Genomic DNA, 9,369 nt, shown 5'->3' with positions numbered 1-9,369 from the left:
GAACTCTTCTTTCATGCCTTGCTGGTTTTAAAGATAGAAAATTAAAAACAAAATTCTGTTATGCAGCTCGATTTCAAGCACTAACAAAACAGGGAGAGGCCACTGTGAAGCTGAAAATTTCATCTGCTTTGTTTTAATTCTGCTTGCAATGTCCATGCAGAACTTTATTTGCAGCAGTCTCTCAACATAAGTGATTTGATACCCTTTCCCCGAAGAAAAGTAAAAAAGTAATTCAGCAAAACAGACCAATGGTCCCCCGAGACCATACCACAGCCCAGAGGGCATATCCCAACATTCATGTATTACCCCATAACAGCAAATCTCTCTGTGTGTGTTTGTGTGTTAAACAAACAGACTCCAGCATATATGATTTGTGCCCATAAAATTTCTGCCTGTATTTTTATGTTCATAAAATGAACTACAGGTGCAAGTCAGAATATTTGAACCTCTAGCTATCTGATTTGTACCCATAGGTAAATTCCGGCGAGGGGTAAATACTAAGTTGTGCACCCACAATTCAAGTGGAAAATGTATGTAATTTGTGCCTGAAAAAAGGAGACCACCCTTTTAAAAATGTGATTCTCTTTTGTGTAGGTGTTTATTACCATATGAGAACTTTACTCTCCAGGGATATGTGGCAGTAAAGAGAATTGGTGACCACTAGCAAACCAGTCTACTTTGAATGTGAGGGAAAAACATAAAATTCAACAGGCTCCAGTGATTAATCCATGAGAGAAGTCAAGTTCCTAGTTCTGAGGTGCTGGAAGCTCTGCTTTGAGCACACAGCAAGAAAAAAGACCTATAAATTATATAATTTCCTATGGGACATATAGGGGGAAAGGTATTAATTCTTACTGACTCAAGAATTATTCCTCCTCATTCCTAAAAGTGATACATTACTATACCTGAAACCTGGGACTTCTTTCTTACTAAGTCAGTTCCCTCTGAACAAGCAACTTGTAGCTTCCACTACTCTGGCTTTTCTTCCTATCTTGCATAACTATAGTGACTTTAGAAACTATGAGACAGCATACAGTCATCTTAAAATTTAAACTCATTGTCTGAGTGCCTCACCCACCTCATCTGAATTGTAATTGGTTTGCACAGAAGGAAAGGCCCAAGGTTTTTTCTATAAAGGGTGTTTCAAGCTTGAAGCCTTATCATACAGCACCATAACTGCTCAGAGGAAAACAGAACACAAGTCACAGAATAGCAAGAAACCATGGCTGGTGAGTAAAATATAAGTCTCTCAATAAATAACCTGCAAGCAACTGAATAAGGTTATGTTCCCTTATAGGGATGGTTTATTAGTGGGGGGTTGTTGCAAAGGGCTCTAAGTGTTGCATACGCTATATTCTGGGATTTGGAATAAGTTGTATTACTGGTAACAGATATTTTAAACATTTATTTTCCTAACTTTTTAATAATACAAACAGAGAAAATAAGATATTCCGTACATTGTAATACTAGAGTACAGTATTACAAAACAGATGCAGAGCACAATGGGTTGTGGAGAACCACTAAGACTGTTTAGATCAGGTGTTCTCAAACTGGGGGTCGGGACCCCTCAGGGGGTCACGAGGTTATTACATGGGGGGGGGTCGTGAGTTGTCAGCCTCCACCCCAAACCCTGCTTTGCCTCCAGCATTTATAATAGTGTTAAATATATACACAAGTGTTTTTAATTTATAAGGAGGGTCGCACTCAGAGTCTCGCTGTGTGAAAGGGGTCATCAGTTCAAAAGTTTGAGAGTCACTGGTTTAGATGTATTACCCAAGAATGTACCAAAGTGTACAGAATGTGACTATTTTATGCTGGTCAGGTTAAATATTAAGAATTTAGAAGGCAAGCTAGAGATATGAATCAAAGCTAACTATTACTAATATAGGCACTTATGGTAGACATTTTGTGAGCAGTAATAATATACTTCTGTGGACTCAGTCTCATGTCTACAAATACTTACTGAAAATTAGCTCTTAGGATGGAGTCTGTGTTTATAGAAGTAAATGTTTGTGTGTTGAGCACACATACAGGGCTAGATACCATCCTGTAGATGCAGGGAATGTACACTGCACCCCTTGTACTTGAAGGAGCAACTGTACCTAATGGGGACAGCACCTTTAAATCTAGAGAGTGCTTCATATGAGCCCCAGCAGTGAAGTCTATCCTGGATAGAGATTGTGCCCCTCACTTGGCATACCCTCTTTGCCAGAGTTTGGAGCCTGGGCTCTGCAGACATAAGGTGAATCGTGACCATTACTTGGTGAAACTGATAAGAGACACAGAGAACAGTGTCCAAAGAGCAGAAACAAAGAGCTTGATTTTCCTCTCATACTGATGTAAATGAAGACTAAATCCACTGAGGTCAATGGAGCTACACAGGGGAAGTGAGAAGAGAATCCGGCCCATGGACTCTAAAAGCCATGCGTTTTATCTATACAAGATTTTTTTTTTAAACAAACACAATTTCTTGGGGTGATTTGAACCACTTACTATCTTGGCATATTCCTCATGGATTCATTCTGCCAATGCTTCCTAACTTGTTGGTGAAAATGCAGTGTGTGGCCTGCCAGTGCCCACTTGATGAATTTCTAAATGTACCAGGTGGGCTCTGACATTCCATTCATCTAAATGTTCACCTCTAAGAAATGACCTGAGAAACAGGAGGGTTGGAAAGGGGTCAGATGTGTATTATGGGTAGGTACCAAAAAATCTGCTCCATTAAATATTGCTTAAGTAAACAGCCATGAAAAATGCTACTGGGCTGTTTAAGAGAGCTCTTTGTTAACAGAGGGAGTATGTGTTAAATCTGGATAGTAAAAACAATAACCACAGATTGCAGCAACAGGGAAATAACCACAAATCCACAATTTCCTCAGTGTAACACTTGCACAATGATGTGCCAACATCATAGCCAATACTTTAACAAGTGGCTTTCCAAATATTTTCCACTAAACCTCCAGTATGCTCTATGTACCACTGGCATATGCTCACAGAAGAAAGTAGGAGAGAATAGGGAATCTGTCCATTTGTGTTTTTCTCCATTTAAACAAAACTCATTCTCATAATCCTAACTGGAGGAAGAGACAGCCCTACCTGACAAACAAGCTAGCACTTGGTGGATGTGGGCAGACTTTTTGTGAAACACTCAGAGCACAATCACAGCCTAGCCCAGCGTTACATTTGTGGGATCTGAGGAAGGGGTGTAGACCTGGGGAAAAAAGTGTGGGGGATCCTCCCCATGGTGCTGTGTAAATGCAGGACCTGCCACTTGGTGCTATCAGGGCTATTTTAAAGGAAATATTTTGCTCTTCAGCAGATCCACATGAACCCAGGTAAGTCATTTCTGGCAGGGCTAATTTAGCAATGTCCAGAAAGGGGTTCATGGAGCCCCTGCTACATCCCAACTGTCAAGGATTCAGCTGCTTGTTTCACAATCTCCTCTCAGTCATAGTCAGACATTGTTCAGCCTTCAGCCCTAGTAACATAACAAACAATTAAGGTATGAGTCATACTCAGGAATATCTTGTGTGGACACTAGAACCATAAAGCGGGAGCTCAAGGAAATGCAAAGCAGATATTGGATCCAAACCCTAGATTAAACATTCGCTGCCATGTAGAATGGTGATTACAAGAGACACTTCTCACTTGTAAATAGAATATGCAGTATTAGCTAGAGGTCACATCTTCTGTATATTATCTACACTGCACTTGTGGAATTTGTGTAAGTGATATGCATGGGAGAGAGATGGAGACAAATGCTTAAATGAAGTCAAATCTAATTCTGAAGGGTCCTGGATGGCCATGTTTAGATCCAGGGGTGGCTCTAGGCACCAGCAAAGCAAGCAGGTGCTTGGGACAGCCCGTTTGCAGGGGCAGCAGCCCACAGGAATCCAGCCTGGGAGCTGAGAACCAACAGGGGGCCCTGGGAGCTGTAGTTCCTTGGTTAGCTCCCTGCCTATACAGCCAACCCTGGAGCAGGGAAAGAACTAATTTCCCAGCATTCCCTTGGCCGCTATCAACAGGAAAGGGAGAGGAAGGGAGTATGGTAGCTGAAACCTCATGCTGTGCTTGCTGTGAATGGAGAGCTCACTGCTAGAGCGGGGTGGCACTGTGAATGGGGAACAAGTGTGCCCAAGGAGTAGAAGGCTTTGGCCCAGATATCCCCTTCAGAAGACATCCCCAGACTGGATTAGGGATACTGGTGTGACCTCACCTTGCAGCCCCCAAAGAAAGAATTGGGTGGACTAAATGGGGAGTGCCCCTCTCTATCTGAAGCCTAGCAAGGGAGGTATGTGGATCCCACTAGAATTTAAAATGAAAAGTAAGGGAGGGGAGGCTCTGCTAGGGGACTTCAGCAGCTTTAGATACAGTACCAGGCATGTAGGAGGATTTCCACTTCTGAGCCATGGAAGCAGAAATTGACTTTTCCTTTCCAGATTTAGCTAATATTCAGAAAGGGAATCTTGCACCTGCCTTCCAGATTTGAACACCTCAAAATTCAGGAGTGCTCAAGGTCAATTTGGGCAGTTGTTACTTCATTTCTCCCAAATCAAATATACTGATCCACTGTAATTTGCTGTAGAAAAAGTAGGATAAAATTGAGCAAGAAATGCTTCCCAGTGGTTTTTAGGACTGGAATTGCTATTTTCAACAGCCATTGCCTTTTTTTTTTTTTTTTTAGTTTTATTCGTTTAAAAGGAAGACAGTGATATTGCATTGGCAAATTCCCCATTGAAACAAAGAGTGGAACAAAAGAATAATAAAGGCACCTCAACTTTTCCTCATTTATGGAGGGCAGTCTTATAATATGCATCCAGATATCCTCCAATCATACAAACTGAAAATTGTTCCACTTTACTGCAGTTCTGTAACCATGTGGGAACCAGTCCTGTCTGTGTTCTGTGCACATCCAAAATTCCTGCTGAATGGCCCGCCCTGGGAGCAAGTTACCAGTGACCCAGGGCTGGGGCGGAAGGAGGGTGCAAGTTGCGGGGGGGATGTGGGAGAGCCCAGGACTGGGACGGCTGGGGGTGTGTGGGTGGGAGGCACTGGTGGGGAAGGAGGAGCCCAGAGCTGAGGCAGCATGGGGTGTGTGGGGTGGGGGTGGGGTGAAGAGCCCAGGGCTGGGGCGGCGGGGGGGTGCGGGTCGGTGGGGGAGAGCCCAGGGCTGGGGTGACAGGGGTGTGTGGGGAGAAGCCCAGGGCTGGGGTGAGGGCAGCCAAAAAATTTTTGCTTGCGGCAGCAAAAATACCTAGAGCCGTCCCTGTTTAGACCTTGGGATCAGATTTAACAGGTGCCTTGTCTTGATGTGTCAGAGACCTGAGCTGACTTCCTGCTCTTTGGAGCCATAGGGGCTGAGTTTGCTGCAGAAGCGAGTCACATCACTGTTTAAAATATAGCAACATGTCTCAGCTCTATAGGTTTTTTGGAATCTCCTGCTTACTTCCCAGAGGCCAAGAGGATTCCCCTGTATGACCCTGCTTTATACCTCAAATTTTCAGCCTCACATCACAGTCAATATGTTGTATTTTGACTAAAAGCAGTCAGTAGAATTAAAGTGCATTCTTTATTCAAGCAACTCACTCTCAATTCCACCATCTCTCGCCTCACACTTTCCCAGCCTCCCTCTAGTACTGCAGTAACCAACTCTTGTTCTATTTTAGTCAGTACTAGCTACAACAGTCTCTGCTTTGAGAGATTCCAATTCCAAAGAAGCTAGATAAAATGCTTGCAAAATGAACAATTGGTTCCTCTGTGTGATGGAGACACAAACACAGGAAGAACCTCCTCCATCAAATTGCTTCCCATTGCCCCAAGTCACCTGTACTTAAAACATGTACAACTCCAAAGAAGATGCCTGAGATTTTTTTCTGTCTATCCCTAGAGAATCCTCTGCCCCCACAAGGCCTTGGGATTCTCCTCACCTTTTTTTCCCCCTCTTCTCACAGCTCTGACATTGACAAATATCAACTGGCAGCTTGAAGCAAATGCGAGTGCACACCATACTGATAAATACTCCAGCACAGAGCTGACTGTGAGGAGAGGACAGGCCTTCACTGTCATCCTGACCTTCAACAGAGCACTGCAGACTGGAGAGAGCTTAACATTCACCGCAGAAACAGGTAATGCCCCCACTTCCGTCCCTCTCACAAACAGGTTGCTGCCTCAGACTGGTGATGTCCTTCCCCCGCAGATGCCCACTCACCCTGTCAGAAGGAGGTAATAATGCCCACACAAACTCATCCCCTCAGAGCCATTGTTAACACAGTTTTACCTATTCATGTGATTGTGCAGGGTGTTAAATGTACGACTAACTTAAGCTAATGGTATTTGGCATCAATTTGTCTCTAACATGCTGACATATGGTACAATCTCCCTCATCACGGGTTGCCTCTCTGCTGGGTTGAATAGAAATTGTATGTGGTTTCAGAGTGCAAGAGAAATCTCAATGTTCTTAATCCTCTTTGAAAGGGCCAAAGCCATCACTGCAAGCTAAGACCCAGGCTGTATTTGACATCTCCAGCACAGCAAGCAATAGTACCTGGAGCGCAGTCCAACAATCCACCGACTCCAGCTCTGTCAGCATCTCTATTTCCAGCCCAGCTAATGCTGCCATCGGACGCTACAGACTGAGCGTGCAGCCTGCCTCAGGTGGTAGTGCCCCCCGTAGGACCCTTGGAACATTCGTTCTGCTCTTTAACCCTTGGTCTTCAGGTACAGACACTTTGGGTTGCTCGCTAAGTAACTCACTGCAGCTTTAATATGTGTAGCTTGCTCATCTGATGTACTGAACAGTAACAATATGTACCCTAACACTGAGTGCCAAGAGTGGGAATCAAGTGTGTCCCAATACCTTCCAGTGACACAAAAAAACAAACAGCTGAACGTCTTAGAGATTTACTGTATAGCGCACAGTAGGGAGTGCACCCCATCTCCTCTCTGTGCAGAGTCAGGGTACTGGGGGATTCCCAACAGAAAAGCTACAAACTCATCGTGTTCACGCTGTAGCTAGTGTGTGATTATGGAGTCCTACCAGAGAGCCCTTACCCTGAAAGGCATAGACAGAGCCCTGTGTCTCCCACAGCTCAGCACCACCATAGAAGAGAAGAGACTGGGCACTACTAGGCACTGTACTATCCCTGAGGAAAAAAAAGACAAGGCCCTGAATCTATCCCACACTAACTTTCCCCTGCAGGACAGAGACTTAGCCACAGGTGTGTCTTCACTATCCCCAGTCCCTCTTCCTTCACCCCACAACTGCAAAAGTTGAATTTCTAAAATCCATTGATAACATTGAAAGCAGAGCAGATGGGTGTTTATAGGAGCTCATCTGAGGCTTTCAAACCCATGCCCCATTGTGGCTTTACAGCACCTCTGCTTTGGATTTTCAGGGGATGATGTGTTTATGCCTGACAGCACTGAGTGCGAGGAGTACGTGCTGGAAGAGTTTGGAATTGTCTTTGCGGGCAACGTAAACCGTATTAGCGAGATGGGCTGGAATTATGGCCAGGTAAATGCAAAGTGAAGAACTTGGTGTTTGGGCCTCCTTTCTTCTCACAAGCTAGATCAGTACCTTGCCTGCTCTTTCTAGCTCATACTTTGTGCTGCATTATATACTGCACTATCTTTGAGAGACCTTCTGGGGCACTGGCAGCCACTAGCCATGTTCCTCTGCACCTCCCAGTGACTTATCTGGACAATAGGAGCCTGGTCACAGGCATCAGGCCTCATCTCATGCCCCACTTTATACCAATTCACATAAAGGTCAGTATCGATAACTGGGCGTCTCTCATAAACCAGGACTCCCATAGTTCAGCTGTAAACATTTTAAAGTCTCTGCTGGATAACACTGTACACAGACGTGACTGCTGTGATGCTGGGCAGCACTATCCCAACTCTTATTACACAGTCATAAATTTTGAGGCCTGAAAGGACCATTGTGATCATCTAGTTTGACCTTCTGAATGACACAGGCCAGAGATTTGTATGCAGTAACTCCTGCACCAAGCCCATAATTTATGCTGGAACTAGAATGGCTTGTTAAGAAATATGTAGACTGTTATTTCAAATACTGATTTAGACTATTGTACCCTTAAGATTTATAAGGAAGAACAATTTGCACCACCTATATATTAACTTATTTTTAAAACACAGTTTCAAGAAGACATTCTGAATATCTGCCTTTCCATACTGGATAGAAGCCTAAGCTACCGTAAAGACCCTGCCACTGATGTGTCTCGCAGAAATGATCCCAAATACGTGGGCCGTGTGCTCAGTGCCATGGTAAGAAAAGGGTTGATTTACTCAGCATTAGAAACATTGCAAAATCCAAATCCACTAACTGTTTCTTTAAAAGCAGTTCTTTAAAAGCAGATGGAAGATACTTCCCTGTGAGGGTAAATCCACTGTTTGTGTGGTTCAGAAACCACAGTGACGGATAACTACCCGATTTGTGCATGCAAGTTCTTCTTAGTCTATGGTATTTCTGAGACATTTGTCACTTTGGTATCCAGTTGTCAGACAAAATAAAGGAGTTCATAACTCAATTCCCCCCCCTAAACAGAGAGTGAGAGTGGGTCTGGTGGTATTTACAGAAGTCATTCGTGGTAGTCTTACATTTTGGCTTATTTGATCACGTCTGGTAAGGAGTTCTATAGGCAAGGGATTTTTTTTTTTTACTGAGAAGGCTCTTCCCCAGCACCCTAGATGTTACTCCTGATCTCTCCAGTTGCTCTGCCCCTGCAGTAGACAATTTTATTCTCCAGGCTACCATTCCTTCCACGAGCACTACATTGACTTAAAAGTTTATAAAGGTAGCAATAAAAGCAGGAGACAAAATAGTATTAAGATTTTTGCATCCAGCCAAGAATTTTTTTCTAGTATTTTCAGTTTAAATCCATGAAGCTGCTCCAAGTTGTAATGTACATCTCCCCACATAAGGGCTTGTTGGTGCTGAAACTTAGCGTGTTTCAAGCTGGGGGAGTACATCTACAGCTGACACATGGATCCTGATATGATACACTAAAACTTCTGTAAAGTGCTTTGACCTACTGCTGTTATTTTTGGGTGGGAGGAGCGGAGGGGGCTAAATATTTTAATTTATTGATTAAATACATCTCCTACATTCCTTAAAATAAGATGTCTTCTTTATGGCAAGCCAGTTCCCTGAAGTAGCTTTGCCCCTTGTCCAATTATTAGGGCACTAGCCTAAGACTTGAGAGACCCAGGTTCAGTTCCTTCCTCTGCCACATTCTCTCTGTGTGACCTTGGGCAAGTCACTCAACCTCTCTGTGCCCCAGTTCCCCATCTGTAAAATGGAGTTATAGTAGTGTCCTATGACACAAGAGCATTCTGTGGATCAATATA

The 9,369-nt window shown here is 43.7% G+C and overlaps 1 protein-coding gene across 1 annotated transcript in view; it reads left to right on the top strand.

Annotated features, from left to right (window-relative positions):
* The first annotated feature begins 1,103 nt into the window (after positions 1-1,103).
* The window catches only part of LOC120380187, a 56,086-nt gene continuing 47,820 nt past the window's right edge, over positions 1,104-9,369 (top strand). The window contains exons 1-5 of the mRNA XM_039497672.1: positions 1,104-1,229; positions 5,952-6,125; positions 6,475-6,717; positions 7,395-7,513; positions 8,158-8,286. Of these exons, the coding sequence (XP_039353606.1) occupies positions 1,223-1,229; positions 5,952-6,125; positions 6,475-6,717; positions 7,395-7,513; positions 8,158-8,286 (672 nt within the window). The 5' untranslated portion in view covers positions 1,104-1,222. The remainder of the gene's footprint in view (positions 1,230-5,951; positions 6,126-6,474; positions 6,718-7,394; positions 7,514-8,157; positions 8,287-9,369) is intronic.

The sequence above is a fragment of the Mauremys reevesii genome, linkage group 13 (genome assembly GCF_016161935.1).
Source record: "Mauremys reevesii isolate NIE-2019 linkage group 13, ASM1616193v1, whole genome shotgun sequence".
Taxonomy (NCBI): Eukaryota; Metazoa; Chordata; order Testudines; family Geoemydidae; genus Mauremys; species Mauremys reevesii.
Note: the sequence above shows the minus strand (reverse complement) of the source record. Positions and strands in the feature narration are given on the sequence as shown.